This window comes from Monomorium pharaonis, chromosome 7 (assembly GCF_013373865.1).
Source record: "Monomorium pharaonis isolate MP-MQ-018 chromosome 7, ASM1337386v2, whole genome shotgun sequence".
Taxonomy (NCBI): domain Eukaryota; kingdom Metazoa; phylum Arthropoda; class Insecta; order Hymenoptera; family Formicidae; genus Monomorium; species Monomorium pharaonis.
In genome coordinates, this window is record NC_050473.1 from 8,643,331 (window position 1) to 8,661,123 (window position 17,793).

The 17,793-nt window shown below is 38.6% G+C and overlaps 1 protein-coding gene across 2 annotated transcripts in view; it reads right to left on the reverse strand.

The window, feature by feature from the left end:
• Positions 1 to 362: 362 nt before the first annotated feature.
• LOC105836871 (myosin-I heavy chain) overlaps positions 363 to 17,793 on the reverse strand; it is a 37,766-nt gene continuing 20,335 nt past the window's right edge. The window contains exons 4-16 of one of the 2 annotated variants that reach the window (XM_012681204.3): positions 14,618 to 14,870; positions 12,864 to 13,198; positions 12,297 to 12,779; positions 10,987 to 11,890; positions 10,565 to 10,817; positions 10,371 to 10,406; positions 8,611 to 9,664; positions 7,716 to 8,305; positions 7,449 to 7,638; positions 5,924 to 7,367; positions 5,421 to 5,689; positions 4,437 to 4,886; positions 363 to 3,836 (exon numbers count right to left, since the gene is read on the reverse strand). In XM_012681204.3, coding sequence (XP_012536658.1) covers positions 3,606 to 3,836; positions 4,437 to 4,886; positions 5,421 to 5,689; positions 5,924 to 7,367; positions 7,449 to 7,638; positions 7,716 to 8,305; positions 8,611 to 9,664; positions 10,371 to 10,406; positions 10,565 to 10,817; positions 10,987 to 11,890; positions 12,297 to 12,779; positions 12,864 to 13,198; positions 14,618 to 14,870 — 6,492 coding nt within the window. In that variant the 3' untranslated portion in view covers positions 363 to 3,605. The remainder of the gene's footprint in view (positions 3,837 to 4,436; positions 4,887 to 5,420; positions 5,690 to 5,923; positions 7,368 to 7,448; positions 7,639 to 7,715; positions 8,306 to 8,610; positions 9,665 to 10,370; positions 10,407 to 10,564; positions 10,818 to 10,986; positions 11,891 to 12,296; positions 12,780 to 12,863; positions 13,199 to 14,617; positions 14,871 to 17,793) is intronic. The other variant, XM_012681205.3, reaches the window with a different exon arrangement.

Consider the following 17,793-nt stretch of genomic DNA (forward strand, 5'->3'; position numbering starts at 1 on the left):
TAATTTTTATTACTTTTTTACAAGTATACAAAAATTTTTTGATAACTTTTGTGCACGTATATTTTAGCATCTTTAGGAAGTATGGTTGTTTACTTAAAGAAAAGATTATAACTTATTACAATCTTAATTTTTCCAAGAAAAAAAATCAGAGGAAAATTATCAAATCGTGTGTATAGAGAGTTAATATATTTAATAACGTATTAAATTTATATATACATATATAATACGTATATATATCTTTTCTAACTTAGTATACGTATTAATATTATATAAAATAATAAAAAATATATGTGTTGTTCTGTTTTATATATATGTATATATATATATTTATTCAGTTATATATTGATATAATAGAATAATGATAGAATATATATATATTTATTCATTTATTCATTGATATATATAATACGTATGTATATTTTTTTTATATAATACGTAGGCGCGAATGTCCCTTGCACTTACAGCAATGACGTTACGCGTTGGTTCTCCACTCACTGTTGTGCGGCCACTTTGAAACGCTCAATGTGCGCAACGTTCGCGATCTCATACTTGTCTATATATAATTATATATTTATATACACACAACGTCATTGTGTTTCCATATACATACACATATATGTCTATGTGCATATGTATATGCATACATATATATCAATATAACATCGTCAACCAATAACTTATACTTCGCTTGAAGCTACATATGTGGCAAGCGCCACTTAAATAACATGCATGCACGCGCGCATCATCCTTATAATTAATCACACTTTCACTCATACACACACACAAAAACATAACGTAAAACATCTAAAGGAGGTCTGAAATGTTAAGATGTCTTTTAGGATTTAGCTTCTCAGACATTCAGGCAAGAGTCCAATGGAAAACATCCAAGAGATGCCTGAAAAATTTAAGAATTTCTCTTCTCTCCGAACTTAAATTTTCAGACGTTCTTTAGGCTTGTTATAAGATTTACGTTGCCTAGATGTCCGAGGAATAGTAAGTTGTTCGCAGACGTCTCCCTCAGATATCTTTTAAACTTCATGTTCTCCAGGCACACGCAAGCGTCATATATACCGTATAATAACATGAAACATAGTCTCACTCGGTTTAAACGGCTCTCGAAGACTAAAGACTTCCAAAGTGGATCACAGTCTGTCTCTGCACACGTCGAGGTTCCGCCAAACTTTTCAAGTGGAAACGAACTAACTAACAAAACAACCACCTCTGTCACGGTCTTTGCCGCGACAAAACAGCGCTTTTCTACGACATTCCTGAGAGTATTCGAGAATATCTGCGTTTTTTTATAAAACCCAACAGTTCTTCAAGTTTTTTAATTATACACGAGTTCGTATATATTTCAAAATTAATCCTATTAAAATTATATCTCGAGTATACAATAAATTATTAACTTATCCAACGCGAAATGTCAAACTAATTAAATGCATCATCTTTTTCTTCGGGTAATTCTTATTTTTAAAACATATAAATACGTAAGTACATTTTCTTGCGAAACATACGTGTAAAATTAATAAAATTGCCATCCTGATATTTATGAGCACGTGATTATATTGTGTACAAGAAACTACAAGAGATACTTGCGCGAAACTTATTGATTTAATTTACGATGGAACGTTTTTCATATATTTACATACGAGCGAATTTCTCTTTTTCGAAATAAAAAACTAAGGTAAACGTCCCAATGACCAGACATCTATGTTTTTACTTTAAGTAAAGTATCAACTGGACGCAATTTCGTATTTTTCGACAAATGCGAGCGCGTCAATTGCGCGGAATGCGTTCTTATACAGTTTTTTTATTTCTAATTTAGCGATTAGCTTTATACAAAGAAAAGTGATAATATTGGAAAGATTGTCTAGAAAATGACGATTATTTACGTTTGTCGCCAATCTGTTGTCCAAGACCTACACATTAAGGCAATGCGAGAAAATACGTGATTCTGCCAATTAAACATATAAAATTAATTAAAATAATTATTATACTTACAGAATTGATTCTATCTTAATTCGTAATATTTAAAAAAATTAATACCACGGATTCGACCCATATCAAAAAAATTAATATTAGTAAAATTAATATTCTCGATATTAAAAAAAAACTGAATCAATAGATTTGCGGTTGATTATGAATCGTTTAACAACATACAATATAATTGTTTGTTGTATAATTTTTGCAAAAGACACGTTAAATATGTTATTACAAACATTAATAAATCGGTTTCAAAAACGATTCTTCTGGCGGTTACATCTTATGTCTTCGAAGTATGGTGGTGAGCGAAAAGTTTTTAGATGTCGTTCAGTTTCATAAAATGCAAATGTTTCAACAAAACATTTCTTCTCGCACTTAAAATATTTTCATCAAATAATCTGTATAGATTCTTTAATTACGAATCTATAATATCAATAATTATAAAATGCTGTCACTCATCGCATTTCAAAAATCTGACTGTGTATACAGGAATCAATATAAATATTAATACTCAGTCAAACGTTAATTCACGTTCGAAAGATTGAATTTTTTTGGTCACTTTGTAGATATTACAATTTCGTGGCGCCTTGATCACTATCTTCTATTGATATTATGACTGGATATGCCGGAGGGATAAAACACTGTCGATCGGAATTAACGATGTATACGGAATAATTGCTTGAACATTAAATATCGCCGTATATATAATTCTCACATTTATATTTCGTGCTGCAAAAATCTTTTATCAAAAAACGGTGGCAGCGATTGCTCATAAAAAAGGCAACAATGATAACGGTCATTAATAGAAATGGAAAAGTTTCATCGGCAACTTTCCCTGCGGTCAGTAACTCTTCTAATGGCAGTTATTTATCACTCATTTCTCCTAAATCAGCTAAATTCGCGGAGACTAAATCTAGTCTTTAACGTTTTCTCTCGTGATCTATATGCTAATCCAATAAATAGTGGAAGAAATAAGTATTCCTAAGCTCTAGTGCCATCTTTGCACGACGATTCATCGTCGCCCTGATAGGCCCGGCCGAAAAAAAGCATAATTAGTTTAAGTCTTTGTCCCGTATAGTCGTATTCCTATCTATAACGCATTTATTGCTGAATGCAGCTCCGAGATAAAATTCTGAACGACATTCAAAGACGATGTTCAAAAAATTAAGTCGACTCCCGAATATCTTCATGACGCCTATTAGACACTACATTGTTCAGAGATCTAAATAATTCGAGGATTATATTAAGAATCGAGTAGCTGCATTTAGCATTAAACATGTAATATTTTAAATATAAATTGTTCTTATTGCCACAACCTGATGCTAAACGTCGTCCTACGTGTTTTAATCTCGGAATAAATTGCTAAGATAGTTACATAGAGGAAACGCCTCATCGCGGTGGACATTATGAAGCGCAATTTAAAAATTAAAATTATTATAATTGTGTACAATACTTATGCATATTCTGTTATAAAATAGACACTGGCCGTTACATGGCGTCGTACGCGTAATCTCGAATTCATGGCACTTGGTAATAGAACATGGCCAAGAACGAAAACTCGATAAGCACAAGTTGAAAGGAAACTTCGTCTAACTCGCGCGAAGAAGGATTATCTAGCCATTCTAACTAGCTTGCGATTGTATTATTGGAGCACCTCTATGTAACATCGAAGCGGGTCGAGATTTTCGTCCGCCGGGTGCAGATAGATTTGCAGGCGGTTGCTGATGCTGATGCTGTTGCTGCTGCTGTTGAGCGGCCAACTGTTGAACTATAGTCGAATCTCGCCTCGGTATTTCCGGCGGTGACTGAAGCACCTCCATGTATTCACGGATCAGATTCGCTATCTGATGAGCCTGAAGAGTGAAATCATCATTGATAAATAAAATAGAATATAACTTGTACAATAATATATGTCTATTATGTACATACACTGAAAAAAAAGTAATATATTCAATAAGATATATTATTGCGGGCTGCCAATTACAGATATACTCAATACAATAATATATGCTATTGCAGTATCAACATTGTATTTGCATTAATAGCAAATATTATTGTATTGAGTATTTTATGTAGTTGGCAGCCCGCAATCACATATGTTATTGGCTACATTACTTTTTTTTCTGTGTAGAAAAATTTGTATGTCTATTACAAAAAATTTTTATTAAATTGAGAGTTTGTTGAAAATTTTATTTTAAAAATATTGCTTTTATTTTAAGAAAATTAAAAATGCTATATTTTAATTTAAATATAATTTTATTAAAAAATTTTCTTATTTAAATATCGATATATATACTTTTCAACGCGCAAAATTTCTATCTCTCTTATATTATTATTTTATTTAATACTTTTATTGCCGGAAAATATGAATGAAAACTGAGAAATTTTCAAAGAATTTTTTTTCCAAAATGTGAATAGAATAGCAACATACATGGTCGCTTGGATTATGTTACCTGAGCTGTGGTGAGAATAACCTTGCTCTGCTTCTTATCCGTACCGGTAATGATCATCAAGCAATTAACGGCGGGCGTATAACTTAGAATACTATTATATTCGTAAGTACATAACGCGTTTCTGGAACGATGCTCTAGGAGATGGAGACCTTGCTGATCGACAGCCAGCCAAAGAACGCGCGGCCAATTCGAGGTGAACGATTGCATCACGTCGAAGATCGTCGCGCGATGCAATGGCCACGACTGGATCAGATTTAGGAAAGCCTTCTTCGCCTCCGGCGGCGTCATTCCGCGCAGGGATTGATGGTGCTGGCGTACACCGTCCACGCATAGGCACGGCACCAGTCTCGTTGACAGGCAGTGACTCGATATCGTTCGATAATCAGGTTCCGATATAGGCTCCTCACAATCGCCCAATTCCAATTGCGCTTGCAGAGCCGACAGCATCATCTAAATATAATATTGGTCCCATGAAATTTTCTTTGAATAACTGATGATAATGTACAAAAAAATGTACAAACAATAAACATACAGAATAGTAATTATATATTTAAGAAATACAAGTGAATGAAAAGAAAATGAAAAAGAAAATTACAAAATAATAAAAGATCAAAAAATCTCATAATTTACTAATTTTTTATCTTTATATTGACAGATATTTTATATATAAAACTAGCGAACTAATTATGTATGTAAAGTTGTATAATTTCATTTAAAATTCAAATAGAAAAATTCTTTTGTTTCACATATAATTCTATTTAAAAAGATATTTTAAATAATGTCGATATTTCATTTAAAAAATTCATAATCTAAAAATTATTGCATGTTTCACATTTCTCCTATTTTTTTACTACTTACTCGCTATTGGAAAATACTACGTTTTTTATATATATATTTTTAGGAATCCTAATTCTTTTTCTTCGCTTCTTCGCTCTAATCTAAAGCTATGAAAGTTAAACGCAAAGAAGCGCAATGATTACTTACAGCTTCTTTCTCAGTAATGGGGAACCGATCGGCTCGCAAATCGTGCAACACCTGATGATACAATAACTCCTTTTCTACGGGATCGTCTAAGTTCATATATTGATCCAAGAACAAATGTTTCTTGAAGAGGAAGAAGTGATGCGCATGCTTGCGTGCCTGGTTCTGCTGCGACGCCCTGTATCGTTCCCACTTAGACATGACGTCGGCTAGTTTCTCTTCGGGAATCAGCGATCGCTCGGTCGGCCCAAGTACTTCATAAATGGCATAGCCTGATGTAGGAATAAAAATAGCAATAGAAATCAAACAAAGAAATTTGGAACAAACTGGAATAAATTTAATGTATAGATTTGTAATACGACCACATTTCGCAATTAAAGATACGCCAGTATTTAGAAAACGTGGTACACTGTAACTTTGGTGGTATAATAAATTTCACAATAAAAAGAAAAAAAAATTATAGTAAGATACGAAGAAATATAGGAAACTAAAAATACCGGACATACCCATAGCAGTCTCTTCGAGTCCTATCTTTGTCTTTATGATCTCCATGACGTCCCTGGCGGTCGCGGATGGATGAAACTCGACGGCGTGATATTGGCCATCCATGAAATGGAATCTTGCATAGATTGGCCGACGATTGATGGTGCACATAATCTCCTCGCGACTCGGCGGCCACTGCCGCCTGCGAGTGCCCTGAGTCTTGTAAAGGCACTTTTCGGCGAACCTCGCGTATTTGCCTTCCTCAGTGACATAATCGCTAGCGCATCGTTTCAGGTGTGCAATCAAGTACTTGCGTATGGCCTTCTGAGGCGGCAGGATTACGGAACACGCGAGTGAGAGCAACGCCCAGTGTCGCAGGTTGACGCGATTATTAGGATCCGGGTGATCAGTGGTTTGCTTGATCAGTTGGAGATACAACTCGCCTAGTAGGTTCTCTTTTCGTATGCAACGCTCCATCACGGTTTGTATAAGATTCACGTGCTCGTCCTCGACTCTACGCACCGTGTCCCCGTTCTGGCCGAGTCCCGCATATGTCAGAATTAACTGAAAGATATTCAAAGCCACTTGCTCATCGGGGTCGGGCAGTCTCGAAAGGCTCTGCGGTATCTGCTGCCTACTGAACGCCCAGTAAGCATACGGGAAACCTTTGTAAGTCTCACCATGATCAGCACTTGCATGTTCTTGCCTCAGCTTTTCTATCCGGTGCTTCGATAATCTTCTCAGTGTATTCCGGAGGAAACCACCACCGGAATCTTGCGGTTTTCTAAGAATCTCCGAATCAACAAGTGTTCGCCGGCAGTTAACCAGATTGTGGTAGAGCCGGATGCGATCCTCGTTAGTGATACACTTGAGCTTTTTCATCGGTACTTCGTTCTCCGTGATCCAACCAGCTAGCGCAGAGCAGTAGCTGACAATCAAACTGCCTATCTCATTCTTCTGTGATGTCTCAAAAACGAAGCATTTATGCGAACTGTCGGGATTGTGTCGCAGCAACGAGATCGTAATGAAAGAGTCACTCGGGTCCAACATGATGCTTTCGACGTCTTGATAACGATACTCGGACAGAACAAATTTGTCGTCTGGCTTGATTAACATCAAACCATCGCAGTTGATGCCGAGAATCAATTGGTTGCCGTAGGACCAGTACCCGCGGTATGTGACGTTGAACATCGTTGTGCCATAAAGCGGATACTGCATCACGCAGGACAGATACAAAACTTTAGCAGCGAGCTCCTTGCGCCCGGCGCCATATTGCCGGTGTGCTTGCGCTATAATCGGCACCCAAACATCGTCACCGCGAGCCCGACTGATTCTATAAGGCAAGAAGCTGTCCACTTCGCTGTAGTAATCCAGTCTGTCATTATCCTTAGGATCGCCGAGGGATACCTGCGCTTGCAATCCTGCTAATTGCAGTGCTACTTTCTCGGATACCGGAAAATCATCACACTAAAAAGATATTATAAGACAATTATAAGAATAAGATTTGACTAATTAATCTGTTATGAGAAGCATTGTACATCTTCGTACCTTTACGACATTATAAACCGCCTGGGCATATAACATATTAACTTCCACAGGGTCCTGTGAGATCTCTCTTGGATTACGGAACAGTCTTCGTTTGAAGACAAAACGATTGTCACCGCTGCCCAAAGTAGGATTATTGCCACGTCGCAACGTCGAGAATGACGACTGCGCCGTATTCAATTTGCATTGTTTCCTACAGTTAAAGACATTGTTTTATATAATAATTGTTATTATATAATAATTCTACATAATAATTATATCCATACTTACATTTCCCACGCGGCGATCACATCGTACAGATAATCGTGAGCGCGTACGTGCTCCTCTCCGTCCGGTCGGCTTTGATAGATAGCCCAACCCTCCAACGATCGAAGACCCAACTTTTCTCCTAATTTGGCAACAGCATCAGCGGCCGTATCGGTCGGATGCACATCGATTGCTTTTGTTCTTCCATCCAAGAAGAAGAACCTGCATACTATGGTGCCTAATCGTCTCATGGCAGCAATCTCCACCGTGGACGGTGGATGTTGCCTACAAGACACCTTGGTATTCTTGCAGTTATCCACACACCACTGCACGTACTGCCTCAGCTTGCCCTCCAAGGCAAGATTCTTTTTCAGGAAGGAAACAAAGTATTTGTAGAGCAATTTGCTTGGTTGGAAAGCAACGATCGCCAGGCACAACAGCAACCATACGCGTTCCGCCCACTCAGCATTGGGATTGTTTGTCGCTTGGCGTATGCATTGTACGTAGATTTCGTCTCTTAACTCCTCTCGTTCGATCCCATAAGCGATAATACTCTGAATTGTAACTATCTCCTGGTCCAGTTTCATCTCACCGCGAATATACTTACACAAGTCCTGCAAAATAATATAATATGCGTGATTATAAGTAATTATAATTAAATATAAAAACTTTTTTGAAACTAAAGAAAAGAACTTTTTATAGTTTTTATAATCTCAAACATAACTCCAACTTGTGATTAAAGATGTAAATCATAGCTAATCTATTATGTCATAAATATATTATAAATGTGACATGTTACGTAAGTAAACAGAAGAACTTTAAGAATCGGTTTTAAATTCATGAATTATATTTTGTTTATAAATTGTTATAAAGGAATTATTATTTTCTTTAAATAAGTGTATAATTAAAGCAGGCTTACCCTAAACACGGAGCACGCAACATTCACATTATCGGGATCATACATATGAATATGCGAGTTCGGAATGCTGGATCCTTTGTAGTACGTAACCATCTCGTACTTCGGAATGAACTCGATGCTCTTGCCGCGCGACTTTCTCGTCAGCGTGGCCATTATGGTGCCCTCAGGCGACCGTTCATGGCTGTTAAAATAGTTCTGCGCGAACTCCACGATATCGTGATAAGTCGTCTCGTTCTCCTGCTCCTTTTTATCCTCGAGCTCTTGCAATTTCCGCTCTACACGGCACTTGCGTCGCTGCTCGCGCTCCACCGGCAGCTGCTGCACAGTCTGCGATTGCGATTGCGGCTGATCGTGGCCGTTCTGCTGCGCTTGAGGTATCGTCTGATGATGATGATGATGGTGATGATGAGCACCGGAATTTCTTGACTCTGGCCTGGACGGCGGACTAGCGGCGATTTCTTTGGTCATTTTACCACCCGGTGGAGGCGGAGGGGGTGATCCGCAGGTTTCACCATTCAACATCTGACCCGGACTGCCGCCGTTCTGAATTGGACTGCCGGATTCGTTCGCCTCGCGCGGTAACACCGACTCGTAAATCGGCTCACCGTTGTCACTCGACGAATCGCCATTCATGGCTAAAGGTTGCGCCGGGGGTGGTGGCGGCGGCGGTGGTTCCGTGGGTTCCGGAAGACTCGGTTGACCAAGTTTATTGCTGCTCAAATTATTCGCGCTTGCCACGTTCCGCTGTTGTTGTTGCTGCGGAGATTGCACCTCCTGCCCATTCATGGGAGAAGCGACCTTCGCCTCAGCAGCTTTGGCGTTCATTTCCATCTCTTGTTGAATAACGGTCTCCAATTCTACGTCAAGATCCTCCACCAATTCATCCATCTGTTCCCCGATCTCCTCGATAATCTGATTGCTCTTAGTTGATTGTACGTCAGATAGAAAGGAAAATAGATTGTCAAGATCCACCGATTGCAAATCCGTAGTAGCCATCTTCGAGTTCATCTGCTCGGCCATCTGCGACAATGCGTCGATTTCTTCTTGCACTTTCCTGCAAGATTAAAAAGAACATTGAAATGCATTATAATCAATACTTTTTTTTTAGATGTGCAGTCTGCACAATGCAGATGCTTGTCTTACGAGGAAAATAAATTTGTGTAATGATATCACGATCGAGACATTCGATGCAATAAGTCGAAAAAACAATGGTTGCATTCAGTAGAAAAAACAAACTCAATAAGCTACTTTAATAAATTAGTTTATCACATTTAAATCTAACGAGGAATTAAAAGCAACCTAAATATTTTTCTACGAACGCAACCAATACCTTGTAAAAATCAACATAAAGAAAATTAAAAATAAATTTTAGATTACATATAATCTAGACTAGTTTAATATTTATATATGCTAACTACGATAATTTTACATTTCTGTTCAAATATTTAAAGAATAATATTTTGTATTATTATGCAACATTCATATCTTGAAGTCTCGTGCTTTATCGTCACAACATTTATATCTTAAAGTTTCGTGCTTTACGCCGTTCTTGTATCCAACTCTTCAATTATAAACGTGTGATTTTCTATGATGTAACGTTTAATATCACAATGGTGTTAAGTATAAAACCATGCCCGCGTATATCAAACGAGGAAGCGATAATGCTCGCACGTTTGAAGTGCACACGCGATGATACTTAGCATGCAACGAGTGCATGCCGTTCATACACGTCACACGTTCCTCTCCGCCGTTCGACTTACCCAGATTCCATCTCGGCAATACCATCGTACTGCGCGCTATAAAAGGAACACAAACGGAAACGATTAACGCATACAATCGATCCGGCACACATAATTAATCGGTTCCACCATGTATCTTTTACGAGAATCACTATCATCACAGACATATCAATTCATGAAAATTAATAAATTCGAACGGGGTTGATCTTTCATACCTCTGGCTCTCCTCCAACGCCTTTTTGTCCTCCAACATCCTTCGTTCCTCCTCTAACCGTTCCCTCTTTCTCATCTCTTCGTCGACTCGTCGCATTTCTCGCAGAGCCGCGGCCACTTCCCTCGCGAAGACACCTCGCAAATGACTTTGGATCACTACGGCTGCCCTGCGTTTCCTGATAAACATTATTCGTAGCTTCCAACCGCGATACGCATGTTGCACCTTCAGCGTCGCTTCCCTTATACGTTTATACACTATTGAAACAGAAAATAACAATTTCTAAATTATAATTTCCAAACAAAAAATTTATTAATTATTTCGATTAAAGGAGTACAACACAGTTTAACAAAAGATAAATTTATCATGTATAAAAAATGTATATGTACATGTAAAGATCTACAACAGAAAATACAAGCTTTATACCTTTCCGTTTAACGTATCCGCGCCAAATTTTCTGTATAACAATGGCATTTCTCGTTATCACTTGGTTCCTGGAATCCTCCAGAGGTTCGTGCACGCAGTTCCGCAAGAACACTTTCGTCTGACCAATCTGCCATTCAATTTGCGGCAAACCTTGTCTACTAATCAGACATCTGACCGCCTCCTTCTCATTGCAAGACAGCGAAAATCGGCCTTTGTCCAGGCAACGATACTTCGCGATAAAATCATGGAATGACATGTGTATCGGGAAGCCTTCCTTGCGTATGCGTATAATATCAAGCATACCGAGATATTTGAGCTGGTCCATAACGAGCTTCTCGTCGTAGTGATTGGCCATCTTCTCCATATTCGGTTTGATGCAACGCGCGTACCATGGTGTCGTTCCTTGCAAGACGTCTACTAAGGCCTGTAACTGATGCCGAAATGAGTCGCAAAGAGTCGGCTTACCCTTGGACGTTCCTCGGGACATCGTGGTGGTTGTACCGCCGGTTGCACGCCCGACGGTGTAGCCCAATAAATCTTGATAGACGCTGATCTCCTGTACAAATTCGTTCGTACTCCTAGACATAAAGTCGAAGAACACATCCTGCTGTACATCCCGATTTTTATCGACAAAACCTTCGACGGTATACGTCACGCAGCCAGCGTAGTGCTTGATTCCAAATTCATTCTCCCATTTTCGTCGGTCGTCTCCCTTCACGTAGCACGGGTGGCTCTCGAATTCGGCGTGCAGATTCGTCAGGTAAGCCAGATCCGAACCCTTCGGCATATGGCACTGCTCGGTGAGTAATTTAAGAACACATCGCGGAGGCTTCTCGATCAGCTCTAGGCACATGGTGTTGTCCGTGAACGTGATATGGGAGTACTGGATCCCCTCTTGGTGATACTAAATACACATTTATTTGACATTTATTTCTGGCAAATAATCCGTTTGACAAAAAAAATGCAAATGTACAGAGGCAAAAAATAAGAGTAAAGATCTAACAATAAAGCTCAGGCAAAAAGACTCGAACAAACTATACGAACAGTTCAAAATAGAAAAGTTCGAGCGTTAAGTTTGAATAGTTCGAGTTGGGACAGTTAAAAAAAAAAGTGTAAAAAAAACAACGATTGTAAAAAGCAATAAACAATAAGCTGCTTTCATTAGGTTTAATAGATTAAACAATTCAAGCTCTTCAAATGTACTCGTAGGTTCGTACAAACTGAACAATTTAGAATTTTAAAAACCTGTACAGTTCGAATTATTCGAATTATTCATATAGAAATTCTGAACACTGAAATAAATAGCTTACGAGTTCCTGCTCCAACGCGAAGACGTAGTGATTGAAAAACTTGTGCAGCTTCTCGTTTGTGTAGTTGATGCAGAGTTGCTCGAAACTGTTCAGTGTAAAGTTCTCAAATCCGAAGATGTCGAGGATGCCGAGAAACCGTGAGATATCCTGGCCCGGGTTCGTACAGTTGTTGATATGATTGATGAGCCAGGCAAAGGTGCGAGAGTAGAGCGCCTTTGCCATCGCGTGCCTATTCTCTCGAGCCTCTTGCACCTTCAGCGGGATCTCTGTGATGTTACCGCGTACGTTTATTTGCCGTATCAGTACCACCTTGGTAAGATCCTCTACTTGAAGACCCAACAGCGGCGCTACCGTGTCGACTATGTCCCTGTCCTCCTTCGTCAACTCGCACCTCTCGCCGTCAACGTCCTCGAAATTTAAGTTTCCGAGCCACAGGATGGCCGACAGAACCCGGAAGATGCCTTCACACATTTCCGGCGCGATCTGCGGGAAAACGGATAATAATTATTTGATAATAAAATAGGAGCAATAACGCGCGAAATTCTCTCATCCCCGGCGGGAAAATACCTGAAGCACATTGAAGGCGAGCCTGAGAGAATCGAGCCTTTTGGAATCGGAAATTCCGTCGATCTTCACGCAACCGGACTGATTGAGATATTTGTAGTGGCTGGCTGGTCTCAGCTTATATTGCTCTGCGAATTCCTTGTCCCTCGTACCGGCCTCTACCAGCTGGTAGAACACGTGATAATTGCGCTCCCCCGGGCTCTGAAAGGTGATACGGCTCTGCTCCAGTAGATAGTCCTGGATGATGCATCCCTTGATCATCCATTTGTTGTCGAAGCACACCTGCATGAACTTGCCGAAACGCGAGCTGTTGTCGTTCCGAACGGTTTTCGCGTTGCCTGTTTTGGTGCGAATAAAATTTCCCTTGTTAATTAAATTCTATCGTTCTATTTAAACATCGTAAGAAATTTAAAAACCTCATCCAAATCAATTTTTTTTAAATTTCCTAAAAGTCTCGCGATATTATTACGAAAGCAATTCTCTTTAATTGTGTTCGGTGAATAAAGCACTTTTAGAGAAAAAATACATTTATTAGAAGTGCTTTAATATGCAGAATAGAGGGAAGGGGGATCTTTCCAAGTTCATTTAGATGCGAAGCACGGACGAAACGCTGTGAAATGCAGTGACGAAGATAAACGATTCTGAGAATAAACTGAATTTAAAGAAGACGTCATTATTTCATGCAGGTGAATGAACGACGTCAGTCGTCTGATGTGTTTTATTCATAAAACCTCTTTGCCTCGTGACCCACTTCGTTTCCCCTCGTCACTGCATTTAACACCTGAGTTGTCGCTAAGCTCGTACCGCAACTTCGATTAATGAATCGCGGCTGTTTACTTCCGAACGCATGATTGAGATCTACTCTATCGTCTCTGTTTAGCCTCGCGTCTAAACAGCAATTCTTGTTTAATACACACAGTGTAATTCAATCCTTGACTTTAGAGATATTCAATTTATTTTTAGTCCATCGTACCTTTCCTGACGTCTGACAGTTCTATATCGAATCTTTCCTAAATAAGTTTTATATTTTCGTGAAAATTTTTGACTTATACATAGATTCCTTAACCTTCAGATCAATTTTGTAACAGTGAAAGTGAACAATTTTATATCATATATTTTTTCAATACCAAGATATGTTATATATATATATATATATATATATATATATATATATCCAAAGTTATAAACGCAAATTAATATAATCGTAGATCTAATGTTAAACAAATATTTCTAAAAAATATTTTACACTTTTTCAAATTTTATAAAACCCCACTAGAAGTTATAAAATAAGAATTATCATATAATATTTCAGAAATCATATATAAGAAAAAATGTAAGCAAAGATGTGAGCTTTTTCAATATTTCTGAAAAATGTTTCAATTCGTATATAAATTCTGAAAAAGATTTTCATCGGGTTAATAAAAAATATTTCATATCTTGCTATTTATTACAAGGATCAGCAACGATATAACGTTAATATTCTTCATTATAACTGTTGACTAAGTTCAGTGTTCTAATCAGGTTACTCAAATTTCGTCATAACGATTGAGAAATTATTTCATCAAAATAATGAAGGAATCGCTATTGGATTAACTTAATACGATTAAAAGATAAAATCATGTCTCAATAATCAAAGGACTTTCTTAGATAGTCTCCCGTCAGGATGAAATGCTCGTACGAACGAGAACGTGACTGCGAAATCGCGAACGCGATTACGCGCTAATTTGGGACGTGGAATGTTATTAACGGATAATTACCGAACGCCTCGAGGATGGTGTTGGCCTCCAGAATTTGGTGTTCCACCCACGTGTCGACGTTGCTGGTAACCGAGCACAGGTACTGCAGGATGAACTTGGTGGTCTCGGTCTTGCCGGCGCCGCTCTCACCCGATATCACGCAGGACTGGTTGCTCACGGTGTCCTGCAGGGACTTGTACGCCGCCTCCGCCAGGGCGAACACGTGCGGTTCCAAGGCGCCCATCTTCTGGCCGTGGTATCGATTCACGTACTCCTGTGAAAAAGACGAGGAAGACGCCCTTTTCGGGTGAAACCTGCAGGTTCCGGCCGTTAACGAGGTACCGCCGCTCCTCTTTGCCCGCGACCTCGCGAGAATGGGCGGCTCTTAAAAGCCTTGCCCGCCTTCGCGAAGAAGCATTCTTGTTGTACGAAAAACGAAAAACTCCAACACGAGTCTATTCCACTGAAATGGAGGGAGGGAGAGAGAGAGAAAGAGCTCCACAGTCGCGGATAAAAGATTGGCGGAACCTCCAAGAAGGATCAGGAAATCGTCGCGTTAATTCTCATGTTAAAGGATCTCACATTAAAGAAGTAAAACCTTACACTTTTGTTAAAATGCAAGGTCGTTTTATGTAAAAGAAAAAAAGAAAAATGCTTTATGTTACATAAAACATTTTAATTCTCTTTCCAAAAAATACAGAATATAATCTTAATTTAGTAAAATGTCAACTTTTAAATATTCTTTACTCAAGAAATTTATCTTATAAGCTAATAAAAGAGCTAAACATTTGTATAAAATACACGAACCACATTGTTCGTACAGAGATTAAATTTGACGCAAAGCGAAATGTAACGGCGCGTGAATTTCTTCTCGTATCCTGCGCGCGCGTAAGAAAGGTGTATACTTCAGGACTTTCGTGCGCGATAACGTCGCGATAATCCGACCGCGGGAGCCTGAAAATGTGAACACGCGGGCGTATCGTGTCAACCACCCTGGTAACCCGATTAATCGGCGACGACACCCGATATGACCGAGTTCCACCGTGGCCCTCTTCATTCAGCCTTCTCCCCCGGGACGACGGGGCGCGTACATACACACGCGCGACCCGCTCTGCACAAAACGTCGCTCTCGGCCGAGCGTTAGTCTCGCGGCCGAAGTAGTGCAACCCAGTTTTGCGTCGGGCCGCCTACGAGCGTCAGCCGGCGAGGAAACGCTCGCGCTCCGGCGAATCGTTATATACAAACGGATGAAATGCACTCGCCTGGAATTGCCGTCGTGCGATAACAAGAAAAGATACATGACACTGCCGCCGCGAGAAAGCGAGCCATTGAATCGCGCCTGATGTGACGGGGACTATTTTCAGTAGAACCACGGAAAAATCGCGACTCTCTTCTCTGAATTATTCCCAGCCTACTGTATTATATATAGAAGTAATGTTGCAATTTTTATTCACTACGGTGCAATCTCCTTCGGCGCCTCAGCTGCATTTCTTCGATCCATCTCAAGAGAACATTTTAAGGAACTTACAAAAAGCAAACATTTACCACACAAACCAGATAGAACTTTAAATTTTCAATTGACTATTTTCTGTAAGCACTTAATTTTATTGTATTTCCTTTTTTATTTGGTGCATTTATAAATAACAAACTAGGTTGACGTGAAACTGATATTCTCAGTTTCAATTCCTTCTAATCGGAACTAAAGCGCTAAATTAGCCTCTAATTGTAAGTAATGTATATATTTTATTTCAATTTTTTGCAATAAGATTGCTCCAACTTAATAAGTGTATTAAAGATAAAGTAATAACTAAATCTAATCCGAATATATTCTTGATTATTGATTCTTATAATTTTTTCTTATCTGATATTGTATTAAAAAAAAATAAATTATTGAATCGATTATATAATTATGTTAAAATTATAACTAAATTTAATTTACGCTGTCTCTATTTATTAATAAGTAGATAATTAATTCTATTTCACAATGTGGTTCTAGACGTTAATATTGTGATTAATGGGCGATTTAAGATGCTTCAATACAACCCAAGCAAGTTATTTCGGAAAGACATTATCTCAAGGTACACTTAGGAGGATGAGTTGCTCGAAATAAATCGCGGCGTGGTCGGAAAGCTTTAAGAAAGCTCGGATATAAAAATAAGTGTGAAAGGATGCGTTCCAGCGAAGACGCTTCGGAAGTTTCGACACTTCTCATTGCTTCTTTTTTAAAGAAGCCGACTACCTCCATATATAAATACACATTGTATAATATTATACTGTTCAGCTATTGGTATCCTCTTTAAACTACGTAATTTTAGAATTATTATCTTTACAATTTTCTTATAGAGTTGCAAAAATTTTTTTAATATTAAATTAAATAATCGTATAGTATCATGTATATAGTTAAATATTTTTATATTTACATCTAGAATATCACAAACACACAGACATTTTATTTCTACATCAAAATACGTATTTCTATTTGTTCTTATCTTAATATTTCATATTTGCCAGTCGCTAAGATGATTAATAAAAATGCAATTTTTTAGGATTAAGCCACTAATATCTAGAACTCTATATCTGAAGTCGAGCATTTACATTATTTCATTTATACATGGAATTAAAATTAAAAGTAGATCCCAATCAAATAAACTCATCTTAATATTCACGATTAATTAATTAACATTTCATCGTATCCTTGGAATTCTCTCAAGTGAAAATACAAACTTTTATCCCGACGGTGAACCAGAGCTAATTCCCATTGCTATTACACCAGCGTCGCTTTTTTTTAATTAATTTAAGCTTCCCACTGCTACGCGGCGTCGTCAACATCGATACTACACCGGTGATGGTGCAAAGGGATGTCGATTCCTCGTTCTATTTCGTTAGTGGGTCATGTCCATCGATCAGTATCGTCTGGGAAGGAATTGAACGTGTGTCATCGTGCTCCAATAAAAACTTGCATGATGATTTTTCCAACCACTTTCTCGCAAAATCGAATAACGTTCGGCGAGCATTAAATCCGCCACGAAACACTATCGCGGACGATTGATTAACGTCAATTTTCCGTTTACTCTGATAGGGTTGAACGGTCTGTTTGCGATCTACCTTCACAAGGAAATGTTTCCGATAGATGTTGCCCGCGTTTGCGGATGAAACGAGTTGACCCATTTTTGATATGTTAGCCTCGATTGCCACGG